Below are 21332 nucleotides of genomic sequence, written 5' to 3'. Positions count from 1 at the left end.
TCTTAAAAAAGCTGTAATCCTAGTTTCTAGGGAACAAGATGTGAAGGGAAGATTTGCTGTCATTTCTGGGGTATCACTAAATGTTAAGCTCTGAAACGTATTATGCCTTCTTGAACAAAGACGGTCCCCCTCATTTAGTTATGATCCTATACAGAACTACAAATTTGGGCACAGCAGTCTAACATTATATGAGTGATTTGTGTCTGGTACCTCTCTTCAGATAGACCGCCACTGCATCTCCCTCTGGATTCCTGACATGAAGCAGGCAGCTGAGACGACCGATACTAATGGCAGCGGGGTTCCCCAAAACACCTTGCACCTGAGACAGAAAACAGGCATGCACAATAAATACAACCTAATTGTTTTCCTCTCCTGAAACCCATTTTCCTTATTCAGAAACTCAGGAGGAGGAATTAGCGCACATGGTTGATAATGACCACATCTCCGTGTGGCCCAGTGTGGACATTTCTCATTCTATCAAACCAAGATCTCTATTCTTCAGTGCCACTTTGCTGTGTTCAAAAGTAATGAATTGGAAGCTGTTGCAGTGCTAAAGAGTGTGTGATTCAAACCCTGGACCAGAGGAAGGGACTGAGAAATGATGACTGTTTCAGGTGACCTGATTACCGACTGACATACATCTAGTTTGGACTATCCAGATGAATCCCCCTTTTCAGGTTAACCTGATTTCCAGACTGTGTGATGTTTCAGCCAAACACTGAGGCATTCAGAAGTCAGTTTTGGGAACATTTGGGTGTAGCTTCTTTACCAACCTGCAGGAATTTATTACTTCCATAATCATGATTCTGTGATTCTACCTGAGAGGAGGTTGTAGCAAGGTGGGTGTCGGTCTCTTCTTCCAAGCAATAAGTGATAGGACGAGAGGAAATGGCCTCAAGTTGTGCCAGTGAAGGCTTAGATTGGTTATTAGGAAAAATTTCTTCACTGAAAAGATTGTCAATCACCAGAACAGGCTGCCCAGGGAAGCGGCTGAGTCACCATCCCTGGGGGTACTTAAAAGACATGTAGATGTGGCACTTGGGGACATGCCTTAGTGGTGGACTTGGCAGTGCTAGGTTAAAGGTTGAACTTGATGATCTTAAAGGTCCTTTCCAACGTAAACAATTCTATAGTGAAGAGTAATATCCAAGGGGTCAGGTGACAGCCTGTGATGCCTTCTACTTATATTGAACCTACAGTATTACGATATACACGTATTTTTAAATATGATCATTTTTACCAATCCAGAGGTGGTGCAGTTGAAGTTGACTTCAGCAGCGCTGTATAATTCACACAGAACTTCAGCACCAGCAGCAGTTACAGTGGCAAACCCACATGCTTCTTCCCTCTCACAGTCTGAAAAACAGAAAAGAAACCTTAGGTTTCCTGGCATTTAATGTACAAAATTTCTGCTACAAATTCCACTGTTTGCTGCCATTTACCTAGCTTTTCATACCTCTATCAGACTGGAAACACGTGAATTTCGTTGGCCAGATGAACTTTGCTATTCAAGTATTTTAGTAGCGGGTTAGGTTTTTAAATTAAATTAATGCAAAAAGTTTTTTGCATATTCATCACCTGGTGATACAAACAGCTGAGTTAGGTCTAACCATGTACCCTAATATTTAATGTCTGATGGATGATTTTCCCTGAGGCAAAATTTCACCTCCTGTTCTAGGAGCAGGGCTGTGGGAACAAGTTAGCGGGGAGTGTGCAAGGGCAGAAGTATCTTAAGCCACTCCTAAATCTGGAGGGGGATGGCTCCTTGCTCACTCACACTCGCCAGGTGACGGCTGTAGAGGTGGCTGGCATGACTGAAGAATTTGTTGTTTCCCTCCTTCCTATCACTCCTATATTTCTCACAAGCTGTTTGCCAATGAGTTACTGTATCAAGCAGATGTGATGTGCTGGCAAAGTGGCTCAATGTTTCCAATTGTCTTTAGTATAAAATCAACTAGTTTAGAGCAAAGCATCATCAGAAGTGTAAACTTCCCGACTTTGTTAGAGAAGGGTTAACCTTAATCTTCAGTGAGCACCTCAACAGTAGTATTTTGTAGTAGTGCTGCTATTTGGCAGTGGATGAAACTTACAATGAAATTACAGGCTGTGCACACTGTATCAGACCACTTGTCAAAGGGTCATCTGTTCCTCTCTAAGTTCATTCCCACGGCCCTCTCAGCTCAGTGCTTTTGAAGGTCTCCAGTTTCAGAGGAAGGTGCAAGAAACCTTACATCGTACAGCTAGGGGATGGTCTGGTGCAGGAAAATCATTCTAGTAACACATATAAGGCTTCATGGATTCATCTCTCAGCGTGAGATGACTGTTCCACCTAGACCAGGGTATGTGACACAAAGTCACTGACTTTGCCACACTTCAGTGACGTCTACCCTACAAACAGGCCACCTGTGTTATTGCTGCCAGGGTGTTTTTATTTTGGATGTAACCTCTCTGCCTCTCTTCACAAGTCGAAGAATGCTTAGAGACACGAGGCAAGGCATTGATTCAAAGCACCCTGAAAGCAGTGCAGTGATTCCCCTTAGTTTTAGGTGTCTTTGAATCAATATAAACCAGGAAACATGATGTAGCCAGATGTAATATAGTATATTTACCCTAAGGCTTGGCAGAGGAAGACCTTTGCACTCCTGATAATATCCTTCTGACATAAGCGAGGATGATTATTCCTCTTTTATGTGTCGATACGATAATTTGGGAAGAGGTTAAAGCTTGGGTTTCACACATCCTGAACACCTAATCCTTCTTTTGTCTGCACATCTGAAAAGTCGGAATAATGTTTCCTGGTCAGAATCTCAGCTCTCATCCATATTGCAAGCTATACCAACTGCTTCTGAAGTCAGATGACTTCTCTGCCGTGGTAGTCAGAAGACTTCTTTCTGAAAGAAAGACCTATCTCTTCCCTGAGCCAAGGTCATCAAAAGTTGTAAATATCTTGCAGTGAGCTGGTGATGAACTGCAAAACACATAGTTCACCTAGGAACTTAACTATAAGCTCATCTTATGAAAAGATTATTATTTTCCATTATAATTAGTGTCATCTGTACAGATTTTCTGATTGTTTTCCTCACCTGAAATGCACTGAAAAGCTGGACTTTGCAGGTCTCCCCCAAATGACTGAGCCTGAAGAATCTGAGCTTCTTCTGACCCATAAATCAGTCTGGAGGCAGGAAGTCTCTCGAATTTTCTGAGCACTAAAAAAAAACCCAAACAAAACAGGTACTATTATCAGTTCCCATGTTGCAGAGAGACAAAGAGACTTTAGGTAGAAATAAAAATTAATTAATTCTGTAGGGAAAAAGTTTTGCTCATTAAATGATGTACCATAACTCCACAGATAACACAGGAGACAGCTGGACTGAGGATATAATTTCTATTCTGGAAAAAAAAAAGAGTGTCACAAGATCTTTTAAAAACAGTTAGCCAGGAATGGGCTGAAAGTTTATATTCAAGTGAGACTTCTCTTCCAGCAGCAGGCTGGCCATCTCCCATTACTTGTTCATGGCGCAGAACCAACTATTAAGTGGGGAACCAACTTACTGCAAAACAGCCACTGAAACAAGAGCCAGCTCCAACAGAACTTGGATAAAAAAGAAATCTAGGAGGCCTATGACTTGTGTATAGGAGCACACCACCACTGAACTCCACTGACTTCAGACTGAGAGATCTATCCAAGGTATGTTGGAACGGGTCCAGAGGAAGGCAACGAAAATATTCCAAGGAGCTGGAGCACCACTTCTATGAGGACAGGCTGAGAGAGTTGGGGTTGTTCAGCCTGGAGAAGAGAAGGCTGCAGAGAGACCTTATTGCGGCCTTCCAGTACTTAAAGGGGAACTATAGGAAGGACAGGGACAATCTTTATAGCAAGGCCTGTTGTGACAGTACAAGGAGTAATGGCTTGAAACTAAAGGAGGTAGATTTAGACTGGATATAAGGAAAAAGTTTTTCATTATGAGGGTGGTGAGGCACTGTCCCAGGTTGCCCAGAGAGGTGGTCGATGCCCCATCCGTGGAAACCCTCAAGGTCAGGTTGGACGGGGCTCTGAGCAACCTGATCTAGCTGCAGATGTCCCTGCTCACTGCAGGGGGGTTGGACTAGATGACCTTTAAAGGTCCCTTCCAACCCAAACTGTTCTGTGATTCTATGTCCTGCATGATCCTTTTCAACTCCTTCATTCAACCTTTAACTCCAGACTGTCACTTTACTTACCAGACCCTTTTGTCTACTCTCTCTGAATTGGACCCACTGCACTGAGTGAAAGGAAGTGTGGGAAGCAGCACGGTTCACACACTGGGAAAAGCTCGTGGGGTCTAGAGATGCAAAACCCAAAGGTCACTAAATAGGGTGAGGAATACAATTTAAGTTCCTGGCTGTGCCCTGAAGGTTATAGTCTGCTGAAGGGGCACACAGTGGCACCACCACTACCCTGCTTAGGTTGCTACTACCTGTATTACAAAGGGTTTTTGGTACAGTGTGTCCACCAGTTGATATACTAATATCTTTCTGTGAACACCACGTATTAGGAGAAAAGGAGAACATGGTGACTTGGCATCACCCCTGTGATGAAACTCTGGCTTATCGTAGCCAATGCCTGGCCTAGACCTAAAAGTGCAAAGAGGCAGGAGCCCTGGTCTGATCTCAGCCCATGAGAGATGTCTGCACGTGGAAAAGCTGGAGGCTCAGCCTTGCTCTCCCCTGCGCACATGAGTGCAGAAGTCCAACAGGAGGGTCCCAGGCCTCTCTCCCTGAAACGTCTGGATAAACCACAAAATAAAAGTCAGGGATAAGTTCTTAAAACAATCATTTGTACTCTTACAGCAAAACAGCCAGGACTAAATCAGAAGCGAATGTCCGCTGTTGTCAGGGCTGAGTCAGCAGGTGCTTTTGATAAAACTGTCATTTCTGCTCAGAAAAAACATGAGGACTAGCCAAACACTTAACACAAAAACAGTCCTTGCACTCCAGCTAGGCTGGGGAGAAGGCTGAATGATGGTGTAAACAGAAGTGAAAGTTTTTTCCTTCCTAGAAATACAGGACACCAAAAAAATAAGCATTAACTTAATTCTGCACCAAACTGAATTCCTTCTATATCTGCAACTTGCGATGATGCCTGGTTAAAATCAGAACTAACATATTTCCATAAAACTGAAAAGAAACAGTGTTTTTATGTCGTTCGCAGTTGTTTGCTGCCCTCATTCCAAACGCAAAATTCAAAATTTAAAAAATGACATTTTAAAGTGTTTTTCTTTACTTCTAATTTCTTTTTCCTAATTCTGGCTTCATTCCACCCCTCCATTTTCTCTGCAATAATATGGGAGAAAAGCAGAGAAGACACAGAAAATGTAACAAAACATTAAACTGAAAACACTGCAAAACTAACAGAAAAGCTGCCTTTTTAATGTTTGAATTTTCATTTTTAGTTTAAAGAAAGGTAAAAAAATTGCATTCATAAAGCTACTTTGTCAAAAACTGTACAATGAAAAATATTCTACCAGCTCACGTTTTCAAGAACTTGTTCTTTCACATTGCCCTCTTCTCAACAGTAATGTACTACTCAGCCACTTCACAGGCTTAGTGCATCGCAAAAGTTCTTTATCTCACGTTACTAGAGTAAAGCTCTAGATCCCATCCCTGTTATTGCAATAACTGTTAAGTGTGGCTTAAAATATAACAAAAGATAGAAGAATAAGTCTGAGCATGGGTTGTTACAGCTTATTACTGTGCATTCATAAAAGGAAATTATTCCTCCCACTGCAGCCTCAAAAACCAAAGAACTGTTGATTTATTTATTGACCTTGCCCAATTGCCAGCCTCCTGTCAAAGCAAGATTGGTCTTCAGACCCTGCTGTCTTGTTGCATGCTGAATTCAATTAAGGGAAGTAAAGGGGCAGGGGGAAAAATAAAAATAGATATAATCAGTTTCACTTTATATAATGCTTTCTGGAAATGCAACATGATGTATAAAAGAAAAAAAAGAAATTAAATTAGCCTGTAAATTATTTTAAAAAACCAAGCCAGACTTCTCGGGTGTTCCTTGTTGTTTTCTTAAACCTTAAATTGTCAATGCTTATAACTATATTTGTATTGAGATCTTCTAGCATGACTCACAACAATATGCACAGATATCTACGACTGCTTCATCCTGGACAGAGTCAGAAATGCTCATGCAGGAGGGCTCAAGGTAAGTAAGTAACAGGAGAATTAAGCTGCTGAGAGTCCTCTGCCCAGAGAGACACGCCAATTGCCCTGTGACCAAGAGCAACAGAGGCTAACAGCTCATGTTCATAGCTGTGATCAGCCTCTGAGTACGCTCGGAGAAAAACATAGCTGTTTTAGCTGAAGACAGTTTTGCAACCTCTTCACACCCGAGGGCTTTCATTTCACACTCCTTCCACTGATCGCACTTATCACAAGACATCGTCTAATTCAGAGCACACCATGACATCAGCTTCTAAACTGAAAATTCCATTAAATTTGATACCAATCATATGATGAGTAATAAAAACTTCTGGAAAACTATTTCTGGGCAAGGCAAAAGCTTTGGGGCCGAGAAGCGTAATTAGCCCTTACTGAAGGCAGTCCGGGGACTGTTTGATGAATGACCTTTTTTTCAAATTATTCATCCTGGAAAACTGGCATTTCACAACTGTGTTCAAGCAAGAGTAAGTTGCCCCAGCTTGCAAGGCTGTGTCCACCAAGTCAGATACCGTACAGCAGGAGCCCAGCGGGTGACGTTACGCTGCAGCGGTGAGGTCATTGCCAAACACAGTCTGTTTCACATGAACACACTCATGAGTGATAATTTTACAAAGAAATACATCATTCTGCTGCTTTTCCATTAGCCATCTCATTATTCTTTTGGGTTTCCAAGCAGAGAGCAGGAGATCAGCATACATCAAAAGCTGTCAGTCAGCTGACACTGCAAGAAACCTGCTTCTCTCTCTTCCCTTACAGGAAATGACTTCTCCAAAGTAGTCAAGAAATACAAAATTAAGGAGGAATGTGGCTTAAGGCAGAGGCCATAACTATGGGAAAGTGAATCCCCGTAAGCTGTGGAGTGATGAGTCTCTTCATGAGGAGGTTTCACTTATGTGGGGTCAAAACATTTCCAAAATATTTTTCTGACACCTACCTCGGCACTGGTAGTCTGTAAGGAGATCATCTGTTTCAGTCCAGGCCAGCGCTGCTCCAAAGCTATTGACACAGAAGGATTCCTTAGTGTCAGGGTCTTGCTGGGAGGGTCTATACTGGCCAGTTTCATCACACTGCAGACCCTGCTCATTGCTTTGACAGTATGTGATACCTGTTACAAGTAAACAAGAAAAGAAAAAAAAACATACTTTGATAATCCTGTCAGTGGGTTTCACAGAATGATTCTGGGACCTTTGGAGGTCCAGCCTCCTTGCTCAAGCAGGACCACCTAAATCCAGTTGCCCAGAACCATGTTCAAATGGCTTTTGAACGCCTCCAAGGCTGGAGACTTCACAACCACCCTGGGCAACTTGTGCCAGTGCTTGGTCACCCTCACAGTAAAAAAGTGTTTCCTGATGTTCAGAGGGAACCTCCTGTGTTTTGGCTTGTGCCCATTGCCTCTGGTCCTGTCAATGCAGTAGGACGATGTTTCAATGCTGTAGGACAAAAGTGCTCTAAGTACAACAAAGACTTCACTGAAAATTAACCTATAATTTGTGTTGTGTCTCATGCCCTGAAACATGGTAGCCTCACTGCTTTGTAGTTACTGCAATTCATATTCCAAACATTTTTAGGATTCTCTGCCATGGATCAGATCTCATTTATGCTAAGTACTGTAAAGCAAAGAAGTACAGAGGAGCTGTGGTTTCTTACAGGTTTGTTAAGAGTCTATTGCAATGGATCCATGAAATGTTATGACCCACAGCACAAAAGCCATTACATCAATTTGTTATTTGTTGCCCCCCTGCTTTTTTTTAAATTCTCCCTTTCAGTGGGAAAGAAAAGGTCTTCACATTCTCTTCTTAAAGAATGAAGAGTTTTGATTTTATTTAGCAGCATTTTCCCCAACTACTTAACATTTTTAATGATTTAGAAATCTTTAGAATCCAGGCATCTGGGCTCCACGGAGAGAGAAATCTGGAAATTTGACCAACATCAAAGGCAGCAGCAGAGAATCCCAAGTGGACTAAGCCTCACAGGTTAACCAACTAGATGCCCCCCTCCTTCCGAGATGCTGCTGAAACAAATGATGCTTATCTATGTACGAAGAAGCCACCAGAGTTTAGTCTGACATATCAAAATGTGGCAACATCAGCACTATTTCAATTCAGTGCACCAGGCCAGGAGCTAAGGTAGTTTAGGAAATGTTTCTCATGCCTCTCAGCCATCCTTGCCATAGAGACACAACCTCTGGGAAGAAAACAAGGTAAGCAGCATAGAGGAGAAGGCTTCAGCCCTCCAGTTTTCCTGTGCTGTGTTTGTGAGTCAATACTTTCCTTTTTTTATGTGGCAGTTAATTCAGCAAACCCTTCAGACTTTCTATGGAGACAGCAGAGACAGATAGAAGGGAAGGAAGGGAAAGAAGGGAAGGAAGGAAGATAAATGTGTACAACGTAGCCCTTTGGAAAGGGCTGGCACTCAGAGACTGTGCTACACAGGCAAGGTGGAAATGAGGCAGGGAGTGGGTTTAGTTGCAGGCACTTGCAGTAAAGAAAACTGCAAGTGCAGTAAAGAAAACCTAAGGAGCAAACTTTTAAGCGCAGGAGTCCATTACCTACGTTGGGAACATATATGGAAATGAATAATGACAACTTTAGGCAAAAGCTAACTGATGTCAGAGTGCATTACAATAAACCTGGCGTTTTTTATCCCACCTAAGAGAATAAATAGGTTGAAACAGAACAAAGCAATCGCTATACCCACTGATACTCCCAAGAAACCCGTTCTTACTACCCACTTTTATTTTTATCCATGAGCTAATGCTGCAGACAAAACTGAATTTGGACTTAAGTGATTTTCTTTATGGAGCTGCATGCAAAAATAAGTCATTTAAACTGAATACACCAACCTTAGTGAACATATCAATAATTGCTTTGTGAGAAGTATTTGTATTTGTAGGGGAAAGAGCTGTACAAAGACAAGGCTACTTTAGTGTTCATGAAAGTGACAATAAATGAACTACATAAGATGGTGCTCACTGATACTGAATACCCAGATATCATTCCTGAGGCCAATGAACATGTCTCAAGGGACCACAACATCCTGGATGAGACTAACCACTCATTTCTCACACATTTTCATCCAAAACACTGGTCAGCTTTTTCTGTCTTTGAAAAACATCTTTGAAAGTATGCAGAAGATATCATACCCATCAAAAAAACCCAGAGGGAGGATCTTCTGGTTTTTTTCCTTTAACTTACAGATGAAAAAAAAAAATCCATTAGATATTTGAAACCAGAATAGAAAGGGTAAGAGAAGAAAGTAGTTCAACTTACAGTGATTAGCGCTGAATGCCCCATAGGAGTTGGTAGTTTTGCCCACAGGACACTTGATACAAGAGGAACGTCCTGTCTGATGCTGGTAGTAGCCAAAAGGGCAGGGAATGCATTCCTCGTTCTGGAAATGACTGCCTGGAGGACAAACAACTGCAAAGAGAATAAGCACCTTATTACTCTTATGGAATTCAACCAGTTCAGGCATTCGGACATACATGTGTAGGCATATATATGTATGTATGTGTATGTGTGATACACAGCATATGTGACTATCTATCTCACACTGGTAGACTTGCCATAGGCTTTAAGCTCTCAATATAGATATTTCTAAGTGGTAATACTGGTAAACGCTCCTCAAATGTTCACTGATGTCATAAATGACTGGAATACAGACCGTGGTCTTTTTCTTTTTTTGTATCACCCTAAAAAATGTTCTTGAATTACTGCATATCAAGCTCTTTGGAAATACAAAGTCCAGGCCTGATTCCCATTTGCCAAATCCATTTGTAATAAGATAATGCATTTTGTGGATGGGTTGTGAAAGAAAACAAAGGAACACAAGCAACAGAGTAACTTCTACAAACGCTACAGACAGAAAGAGGAAGACTCCTAGGAGTAGAAACTCCAAAAACATCATCCAGAAAAGCACCATATGATAATGCTTTCATTCAGAATTCCTGGTAATGAAATTTTGGTAAGCACTTCCAAACTAAACGGTAATGGCTGGATTAAGTCACCAGTTGTGCACATGACAGCCCAGACGCAAAACAAAAAGATATCCTTAGTCTGTATATATATATAATTTTCAGAACGAATAAGGAGTAATATTTCTGGCTGACCTGTTGCATATTACAAAGAAAACTCTTTGTCTTCTGGGAGGTCATGAAATACAGTCTTCCCCTCCAGATCATTCGAATGAACATTAAAGCAGAAGAGTCACAGGCATATTTGTAGGACAATACCTTCACTTGTTATTTCACAGCTGCTTTCCACATGTAAATTTCCATCAAAACACTATCAAAGGTATATTTTGGGACTTTGACAATGTGCAAAACTTCGTTTCTGGTTTTGCCCTACATCTTGATAGTGGTTTAAGCTTGTATGAGCGAGAAACAGTAGTGGAAAATTGGCCATCCCCACTACAACCCACATGATCAATTGCTGTTCTGGCCAATACACAGGAATGTAAATTAATTTAATTTACAGGAGCACCTAAATTAGAATAGACTAAAAATACTGTTAGTATAAAAAAAAATCATATCTTCCATCATCTGCTCTAAGTGGTCTAATGGGAAAATCTAGAACAAGACAACAGTGAGACTGAAATTTTCCACCTAAGTACATATCAAGGTAGTTGCTCTGGGTATCACACATACCTAAAATCAATTACAGAACCAAGAAATCCTGGATCAGACAGAACTCTCTTTTCTCATGCATATTATTTAATACACAAGAGTGTCTGATACATTTTAAAGACAGTTTCCAACACATGCAGAAAGGATCATACTCTTTGCAAATGAACAACAGTAGAAATTAAAATGAAATGAGTAATCCATGCCTAAACTGAAGACAAAATGCAAGGGATGACAGAGATTACTTAAGCCATTAAAATTTAAGAAGAAACAAATTAAGCTTTTCAAAGTATCCTCCGTTTTTTGTAGTTATAGTCATGATGTGAAAGTAACATCTGTGTCTCCAACCACGTTTTAAGCAAGTACAATTTTCTTTTGCCTCACTCATTAGATTAACAAAAAGGCACAAAGAACAGCAAAAAATGTCGGTGCAGAGACATGTTTTCTAGACTCTGTAACTCTTGAAGACACATATAGTTTTAGCTCTAGGTTACACTTGACACAACCACATAGACATTCAGTTTGATTCTAGAAGTCAGACAAGCCATCATATTGTGCTTTTTTCAAGCTTCAACACTGATAAGTTTTAAAAATGTAGGAAACTAGAGAAAAGCCTTGAGCCAACATCTCAGAGCTAAGAATTAGCACGGGCCCAAAACTTGTATCCTTAGAATAGAAAAAAATAAATGAAATAAAATAATTTTTAAAAATTTAAATTTAAACACCCAAATTGAATCCCTTTCTCTTGCACATCAGATTTGTAACCTGGCCTCACTTCTAACCAAGACTCGGGCTTCTGTGTACCGGGGAAACAACATGCTGAGTAGGAATTGCCAGGCTAAAGAACAACTCACTGGGGAAACACAAAGTAACTCCGTGCAGGGGTACCACTCCTCACAGTAGCCTCCTTTTACTTAAGACCAGCTCTCACTACACTAAGCATGCTTAAAGGCTGTTACAGCTCATCACTACCCAATGCTTGTACTGCTCTTTCCCCCCTCCAGGGATAGTGGAAAATTTTGAGATATCAGATTCTTGATCCGGATTATTCCAAATGAAGTCTTGAGCTGCCAGCTCAGCTACAAATCTAGCAATTTATTTGATTTGGGTTACGCTCTGCTCAAAGCAAGTCTGATAGAATTGTCAAGCACTGTAAATAATAAAAAGGAGAAGCATAAAAACATATAATAAAGCAAAGATAACTCACAAACAGGCTTAAGGCTTTCTCCTGAAAAACGGGGGGAGTGGGGTAGAGTTCATAAAGCTGCCTCCCAGGCAGTTCCTGACTTTTTTCTTTTGGACTCACACCTTAGCAAAGAGGGTGTCTTTTGTCCCTTTGAAATTTAGCTAAAATCAAACTGTTCCCTCAGACCCTTAAGGAATTACATTCATAAATACCTGTGGGGTAAAGTAACTCAGTGTAAGACTGAGACACAGAAAACATGTCACAGAAGAAAAAAAAAAGAACACGTGATAAATATCACCCCTTTTACAGCCAAAAAAAAACCATGAAACGAAGCTACAATAGATGCAAACCTAAAGAAACAGGTGACTGTAAGAAAAATACATGAAAAATGAAGAGGTAGGTTCATGCAAACTGCAAGTTCCTAAATGAAAAATGCAGGTTTATTTAAAAAAAAAACAGAAAGCTGTTGCTACCTAGAGCTGTCCATGCTTCCTGATGCAAGGGGAAGTGTCACTTACAGTGAAATAAAACCATACAAAACAATAAGATCAGGATCTGAAAAGACAATCTGTATTTCAAAAACAAGGTGGAACAGGAAAGGGAAGATAATAAAGAAAGAATCCCTGTCATCTTTACACAACTTTGATTTCTGTAGTCACAGGTGGTAACTTCCCATTACTAGTCCCCACTATTAGTAGAGAAACAGACCCAGAAGCATAAATGACCAGAATATATCCATAATGCAAAATAAAACTAAATATATATCTATCTTAGGAGAACCAGAAAATGAGTTCCTAAATCTTCTGTTTAGAATAAAATATGCAGTCCTACTACATAAACCAGTGTCCAGCAGCGTGTCTACCATGACATCTTAGAAAACAAATTCTCTGCCAAAAGCTGGAGCAGAAGCTGCCTCCGTTCCCCACCCCTACAAGTCTGCTTTACTGAGTGCCTTTTTCTACAGTCAGCTGGTTCAAATATGCATGAACTAACTTACAAAGCAAATTAATTCACTCCTTCCAGAGGCCTTTATCCCTGGCAGGAAATATTTGGCAGAAAGATCCAATCTGCTGTAAGTTCTTCTGCTCTAAGTGATCCCAGAATCAGTACAACAGTACACCTTGTTAAGTAACTGCAAGTTGTTACAGACTCCAGATTCTCAGTAGGAGTCTATTTTTCTGCATGGTGTATTTAAATAACCAAAATCTGAAGCGTTTCAGACTATGGAGATGAACTGAAAGCGCAGCCAATTTACCCTTAAAGGTCCAAGCTGGGAAGTGTAGCAGTTCAGAGCTCATTCGTCACTGGGTTACTTTAAGGCTCTTGCCCAGGCATTAGGAAACTCTCCTAACTTAGAGAGAACCACGATACCAAGCAGGGAGCTAAGTCGTTTTCATGTATTTCGATTTGCTCTTAGGGTCTCTAACTTAAGCTGCATCGTATTGAAGTTTTCCCATCTGAAAATATTCCTCATTTTGGAAAACTTATCCAATACCTGCTACTGTTGATCTTATACCTAGAAGTGGTCCATCCATCCTCTGTTCCAAAAAAAAGGCTAGACATAGTGAATACATCCCAAATTGACATAAGTAAGGCACAGGCTCACTGAGGGTAACTGGGCCAGCGAGAACGATTAGGGTCGCACTGTAGGAGGGCTGATGTTGGCAGAAACAAGAGCAGGGCTGTTAAGGCAAAGGCTCGTCGGCAGCATGACCTGGTGCACAGGAGTGCTAGGCACAGCCACGGGGATCCGTCAGGAAGGTAGGTTTGGCAGCCCTAAGCAGGATGTTGGCAGAAAGGCAGCCTGTTCCAGGGAAGCAGACTAAACAGAGGGAAAGAAGATGAAAAGAGGGCAGAAGTGCAATTGGGTCTGGGTGTTGGCCAACACCAAGAAATCTTCCATGTGAACTGGCTGGACTTGGCCCAGGAATTCACAATCTCAGGACTTTTGCCGTTTCTGTGTCTAGGTTTCTATTCTGGGTAATGTATCACCATCTGAAGCTCCAGCTCCATTATCATTGTGAAGCCTTTTTATTAAGGATCACGTACATTACAGAAAGACCTTCTAATACTAGACAAATCTAAAAACTCCCAAAAAATGTTTGCAAAACCTCTATACTATGTCAGCGCCATGGTGCCTGGATCCAAATCATTCGTTCAATGCAAGAACTGGACAGTAGCAAAGCACTCATTCCCATCTCTCCTCAGATTTGTCAGTCATGTTGGTGCTTTACGCCTTTCGCATGTTAACCATGAACACAAGTTCACTGATGATTTTCTAACTTTAGCTCTATACTGACGCTGAATAGCTTTAAAGAAGGGAAAGCTACACTGAGACATACCACATCCTCGTGAATTTGGGACTGCTTTCCCAGGAGGTGAAGTTCTTCGAAACCCAGTCCTGCATCCTAGCTGCACAGTTGGAGACAGATCAAACTCTTCATCCCGGGGAAAATCAATGAAAGAATCTCCGAGGAATTGCTTGGAGTCCAAATGCAGCAGAAAACCATCATCCTTAATCTCTTTTATAAATGCTCCAATCAGATTTTCTCCAACAATTGCATTTTCTAAAGGGGGAAAAGGTACCACAAAATAGCATGAAAGAGACTCCCAATACGGGAACGGTTAACTACACAGAAACCGATGAACCTTAAGTTAAAAGCAGGCAGATAAGGAAACACAAACATGTTACCAAACAGCAGACTAGACTGAATCTGTACAGCGTTTATCAGATTAAGGTCCTAATCTCAGTATATGTAGAGAGTGCTACAGAAACAGCAAAATACTCCCAACAAAAAATGGCATATTTGAAAACTAAACCATCAGAGAACAAAATTTGATTTCTGAGTTACAAAAATTCAGCAAATGAAAAACAGGATTATCTGGCATTCAATTTTAATTTATTCCTGTTTTTTTCAGTTTTATTCCATTCTTTTACAGCACCAGTAACAATACAATAACCACCTTCCACCACACTACTGATTTTCAACATATCCACCTAAACAACAGACACGCTCTTTGCAACTGCTGAAGCTGGTGTTAAAAGCTGGGAAACAGTGAGCACCTTTCCTACTCACTAGACTCTCAGCTGCCCAGACAGCTTCCTTTTCCAGGACTTGGGCAAGGACAATTTTCAGCACTAGATCAAGAGCAAATTCCCTGGTTTTGCTACTACAAGATCAGCATTCCCAACGGATTTTGTTTGCTCTCACATTCTGTCTATCCCTGCAGGCTTTACGGCATTGAACGGAACGCTGGTGTGGTTCACTGGTTCAGATTTGCAGGACAAGGGTCTGCTGTTGTATGGGTGATGGGCAGCCCAGTAACACAGCAAACGGGAAGTTCTACACACCATATACTTTGAGTTTTGTGGGTACAACAATGACCTCGGGTGTTGAATTTTCACAGGGAGGATGCTATAAACATAAAGAGAGCATGAGGAATGTTACAGCTCACACGCTGTACAAAGACCATTATTTTGTGGCTGGTGTGTCCCATAGCTGAGGGTACTGCTGCCCTTTCACATGGCGAGTTTCCTAACTTTGCGCTGTAGCCCAAGGGTGGCTTCTCAGTTGTGCGAGGAGAGAATTTCACAGCCAGGTACGAGGCTCCAGCGACGCAGCGCTGCCCTCCTGCCCGTGCTGAATGGATCGCAGACATACGGTGCTTCCTCTGAAAGATCATCTTAGACCTTTAACACTGAAAATGTAGGTGCCTCCTCTTCCTCAGTGCTGGTCCATAGCTGAATGCTGCCATGTAGGTGGTGTTTCCCCCTTTGCAGAAGAGGGGCACAAGGTTTTTACACTTACAGACCAAAGTCAATGGACCTCGCATTAAAGCTGACAGCTGCGTCCTCATATTCTCAATGCTCCGTTTCCTCCAGCTTTGAGCAACCTATCCTTCTGCTGCACTGACACATACTATAATCAACAAAATAGCACTTAGTTTTGTTCAGCCCCTGGCCAAAATGATACTTAGCTTGCGAGGAAGTAATTGAAGTTCACCACATAACCAACAACACTTTGCAAATGTTTTGCCAGAAATTGTCTCATAATTGAAAGCAGGAATAAGCAGATTAGCATCTTATTCAAGCAAATATCTGTCCAAATTGTCTACCGACTAGCTGTAGCAGAATTAAAAATAACCTTGAAATGACAGCGGGAGGGAATTCACATGTAGAAAAGAAAAAAACAAACCAGTAAGAATCCACTTAGGTCTGTTGAATTTCTTTTAGTCTAAAATGTTCCCCTGTGTTGAAAATTTCCCAACGCTGTCACTGAACGTGGCCCTCCCTATGACTACACTGTGTATCCGTGCATATGTAGTGTCCTTTATTTTCAGAGTATATAAGCAAGTGTTTAACTGTAATATACATGTTCATGCGTTGCAAATAGACAGGTACATCCTGTAACTTCTCAACAGAGGACAATTCAGCGCCAGCCAGACATGCCAGCCACAGACCTGCTGGTAATGTCTGACACGAGCTGCCTTGGTTCAGCCCTTCCAGCACAGCTGCCCAGCTTGGGGCCACACTTCCCTGCTGGTCCAAGATGGTCTTCCCAGGACCTTCAGCATGCTCTGAAGCATGGCAGATACAATAGTGCTTCCCTGGTTTTGCTCTTGTTTTGCTGCACAGTTTTGGCATTTCAATGCACTACTCATCTCATACTCTGTTAGATTTACTGGAAGTTCTTACTAAGCATTTCTCCAGAGCCTGGTACACCTTTAAGGAGCTGGACTTCTAGGGGGACAACACATCTTTTCACATAAAGAAATAGCCTGCAAATAGTTGCATCCTGTGTTGTGCAGTGGGAAGAAGTCTGATTTACAGTTTGCCCCTGTTGAATGAAACACTAATTTTAACGTGAGAGGGATCATACCATTACCCAGAGTTTATATTGGCCAATGACAAAAGAGAAAGGGAAAAAAGTAAATTTGTTCTTTTTTTTTTTCTTTAAGGAAAATACAGAGCACAAAAACACAGCTTAAAATATCAGTTGTGTAGAGCAGGGATTTATTTCCTCCAATCTCACTGATGGGAACTGTTTACTCTATGTTCATCCACCAAAAGCTCATTTTTATAGTTATTAGTATTTTTACATGTTGAACAATAAAAAAGAGAAGTTGCTGCAGGTGTTCCTCACTACTTTAGAGCTGAGGCCTAAGCTACAAAGCCAAATGGCATAAGATCCTTCAGGAAGGGATTTTGCACAGCCTTGGAATTTAATACATGAAAATATCTGCAAGAAAAAAGTAATGGAGCATTCATGTGTGATTTCGGTTTAAGGCTCTTCATTGGGAACATATGCATGCTGCCCTTCTGATTAGTAGTTTTTTTCTCAGCTACTTCAAGAGCAAGACTTCTCATTTACTCATAAACAAGCTAGGAAAAGAACAAAGCTATTTTAGTAATGTAGATTTTCAAATCAGAGAGCCAATTTGCTCACTCTGTGTAAAAACACCAGAAAATACCTCAAACAGAATGACCCAAAGCTGCCTTAGAAGGTAATGGAAGTTGATGGTGCCAAGAGGATACAGAGAGCAGGTTCCCCGTTGTCTGATCTCCCCAGACTAGACTCATACTGCCTCTTCTGAAATCATACAGCCATTCCCTGAGAAGCAGTTTTAGTATTAGGGAAAACTATAGTGTGGAGAGGGTCAAAAATGTAATGTCCTCAAAGCAGAACATCTTTAAAAGTGAAGTTTAGTATAAAACCAAACACGTTTACTTTGATCCACCTTCTGCAAACTGCTTGAATATTCATGTTTCCCTTATAATCTGGAGCAACAGAATAGATATAAACATAAACAGACTGTAAATCCAAGAACCACACAACCACTGCAGCTGCTGTCTGCGTCCTGAAGGCTTTTGAACCCAGTTCTGATCAGGCAAAAACTGCTGTAGGGCACACCTCTCCAAGTCCCATAGTTAGAGGGAAGGACACGTACAGGCAGAGTTATTTATATTTAGTGCTGAGAACACCACTGCAAAGCAGTGCAACTGGAGAAAAGCTGGCACAGAGGGCATTTGAACTTAGGATATGTCTTTTACATCTTTTATTTTAAAGAGAAACACTGACTGCTTTGAAAGAAATTCCTTACACCATCCCTAACTCACTTGGAAATGGCAGCAAGGATCTGCCAGTCAGTGGTCTCTGCATTATTGCTCAAGGACTCTGAGGTAAGGTTCATTCTTTAGTGCAAAAGGTAATATAATAAATAGGAAAAGAAAAGGAAAAGTAAAAAAATAAATTAAAAAATAAAAACCTTGGAAGAAATTAGTTATATTTTTGGCAATGTGTGAATTGTGTTTCTCTGAGTCCAACCCAAAAAGGAACACAGTCTCTTCCACCACTGAGGACCTGCCCACTGGAGATTAACACCTGCAACAGTTCAGCTCATGCCTGATAAAGTAATTTTCAATCTTAGTTAAAGAAGCTGGGAGAGGCAGTCCTATCTCAAAGGAACATTCAATTATAGCTCTTTTCCACTGTGCAGTCACAGCCTGAAAAGATAAAAGTATCAACACAAAAAGCTCAAAACCACTACTCCAGCATTATAAAGACTTTCCGTGAGCCTTTATACTACCTCGTTAGTGCCTCCTAAGAGCAGACACAGGGAAGCAAAACAATTAAAAGTAAAGCAGGCTTAATTCACAGGAATATCAGAGGAAAAAGAACCTTACCAATATCATGTAAGTCAGGGAGAGAAGCTGCCGGGATGTTTTCCAGCTCAGTCCTCCATGTGACGTTCACCCCCAGGCGGTCCACGCTCAGGCATTCGACATAGACAGTGGAATCATCACAGACAGAAACCGAGCCAGTATTTCCAAACACATTTACCTTGAATTCAAAATTAAATTAAGCCATGGTTAGTTAACCCGAGAACCTTCTAGTTCCGGCCTTTCCCTATTCAATCGCATTGTCCTAGGTTCAAAGGCAACATTTTCAAAGAGCCTGTAAAAACAGAAGTGGAAGTAGATAAGGATAATTTTAGCAGATCATTTACTCATTACAAACTAGACAAAGCTTTCTCTTCCATGAAAAGATATTTTCACTAAATATTGGACTGATGTGATATGACTCCTATGGCTACAGTTAAGCTGACTGGCTGATGTGGGGTCAGGGAGACTAATCATCTTATTTTCCCAGCCATCCATATAAGAGTGCTGCTAATCTTGACAGTTTTCATGGCATTTTCTGGTCTTCCACCTCTCTCAAACAAGCAAAGTTCTACTTTGTGTCTCACCTTAATTTTTTTTAATGCAAAAAAAAAAAACCCAACCACCAAACAAAAAAAAAACCCAACAACAACAGAGAATAAGGAAATTACCTGGAGGTGACATAAACCACGAGCCTTCAACTCATCTAAAATAAATATCTGGAATGCCTGGAGTAATCCAGAGTAGTCAGAACTACATGTCTTCTCAGGAGGCAGTAGTAGCTGAAAGTGTGTTTGAGCTTGGACTGTCTGAAGTAATTGGAGCTCTAAAAATAATAAGAAGGGGCATTTAGTAACCTCACTATTTAATGTGGAAACTCACTTTCAAAGTTGCTTTGAGAAAAGACAACATTGATTTGGCATTTTGATCTTGCATCAATAGCAACTCCCCATTTCTAGTTGAAAGCAGTAGAGTTGTCCGTAGCAAATAATAAGCAGCAAGAGACATGCTTGATAAATGTATATGTAGTGCATTAGCCAGGTGGTACAGTGATATAATAATGAAGAGATACTTTACATCAGAGCACTAACTTACAGAAGGACAAGGAACAATCTGGATCATTAATGATGATTTTTTTTTATAAGCCTTGGCAGATAGGAATTTCTGGAGAACTAGATGAAAGCTGATGTTACACCAATACTTAGAAAAGAAACAGGAAGACAGGAATTATCGACCTGTCAACCTCTGCTTCTCTCAGACACAGTCATGAAAGAACAACTATTTAAAAAAGAATTAAATGCTTAAAGCAATTAATACTAATTTAAATGGGCTTTCAGAAAGCTAGCTCGTCAAGCTAACTAGGAATCAAGTTTTAGGAGAGAATAAATTTGATTGTATAATAATGGCACTGATGTGGACACCTACGATGGCCTTCCAATTTTTTGATAGCAAAAAAAAGTGATGCAAATCACACAAATCAATGAGAAACCTGTGAGTTCATCAGTCACAAAACAAAAACCTATTTAGCCAGAATAAAAAAGGTGCCAATTTCTTGTCTCCACTGGAGTTAAGCTGATCCCAGGCTTCATGGAGGGTTTGCTATCTCAGATCCAGCACAGCAGTGATGTTGTCGTGCCACCTCCAAGGGGAGCTGGCTCTTATCCCACCAGCCTGGAGAAGCAGCAGAGCTCTCCCTCATTCACCCCCTTTACAGACCCTCATTGTACCCCATAAAATTGTCACTGCTGGAGAACAATTCTGTCCCTCACTCCCAAACTGGAGAGAGCATGGGAAAGCCTGAAGAGCATCCAAGAATGGTGGGAGGGACTAGAGGACACAAAAGCTTGCTTCTTCCTGCAAGGCACAAAGCCCTCTATCTGTCGAGTTTATCAGAGAGTAGTTAAGAGCTGACTTAACCACAGCCTCTAAGTGTACACATAAGGAACAGGCAATAAGACATTTAAGAATGCGTGTAATTATCCACTGAAACAAATTACAAAGTGTTGTGGCGAATCCTCCATTATCGTGAAGTGTATTCAATCACCTTCAGATGGGTTGGGAATTTTTTCTCTTTGCTGAAAACCGTGCTCTATTTCAAACATGAATCACCGTGGGAAGTCCTTAGCCTGCATTAAACAGCAGCTTGTATCAGATTGCCACGCACTCCACTCTGGCCTTACAAACAGTTATTCAACTGTGATCAGGCAAACAAGAGAGTTACTTCATAAAATGCTACAAAAACCTAGAAAACACGATTACAGGCAGACAAAAGTCTCAGTCTGAAATTTAAAGTTTAAAATCATTTACATTTGGAATAGAGGACCTGGTGTATGAATGGAAATGTGTTAATACAGGGGTTTTCAGAATGGCTTTAACCCATTCTGGAGATGAAGAGTAGCTGCAAACTTAGCATCAGGATCTGCATTTCTTGAAGTTCAGCGCTGCTACAAATTGCCATTTTGATCAGAATGTATCTCTATTTGAAATAATTGAAAAGGCCAACATTAATACCCGATTACATGAGCTCTTAGACAACTGTTTCTTCCAAGATTTAAGTGCCCTTTTTTTCCTGAAAGAAAAAATGGTTTGAAAAATACCTCAAGTCAGCCAACAAAGACAACAATAATCCCAAAGAACAGACTGCTGCAAAAAGA

The 21332-nt window shown here is 40.9% G+C and overlaps 1 protein-coding gene across 1 annotated transcript in view; it reads right to left on the bottom strand.

Annotated features, from left to right (window-relative positions):
* The window catches only part of TG (thyroglobulin), a 159017-nt gene that overhangs the window by 109311 nt on the left and 28374 nt on the right, over positions 1–21332 (bottom strand). Inside the window, exons 18-25 of the mRNA XM_075085813.1 lie at positions 19350–19504; positions 18703–18859; positions 14360–14584; positions 9480–9629; positions 7145–7315; positions 3084–3206; positions 1241–1356; positions 211–319 (exon numbers count right to left, since the gene is read on the bottom strand). Of these exons, the coding sequence (XP_074941914.1) occupies positions 211–319; positions 1241–1356; positions 3084–3206; positions 7145–7315; positions 9480–9629; positions 14360–14584; positions 18703–18859; positions 19350–19504 (1206 nt within the window). The remainder of the gene's footprint in view (positions 1–210; positions 320–1240; positions 1357–3083; positions 3207–7144; positions 7316–9479; positions 9630–14359; positions 14585–18702; positions 18860–19349; positions 19505–21332) is intronic.

The sequence above is a fragment of the Phalacrocorax aristotelis genome, chromosome 2, assembly GCF_949628215.1.
Source record: "Phalacrocorax aristotelis chromosome 2, bGulAri2.1, whole genome shotgun sequence".
Taxonomy (NCBI): domain Eukaryota; kingdom Metazoa; phylum Chordata; class Aves; order Suliformes; family Phalacrocoracidae; genus Phalacrocorax; species Phalacrocorax aristotelis.
The sequence above is the reverse complement of the archived record's forward strand: the minus strand, read 5'-3'. Positions and strand labels throughout refer to the sequence as shown.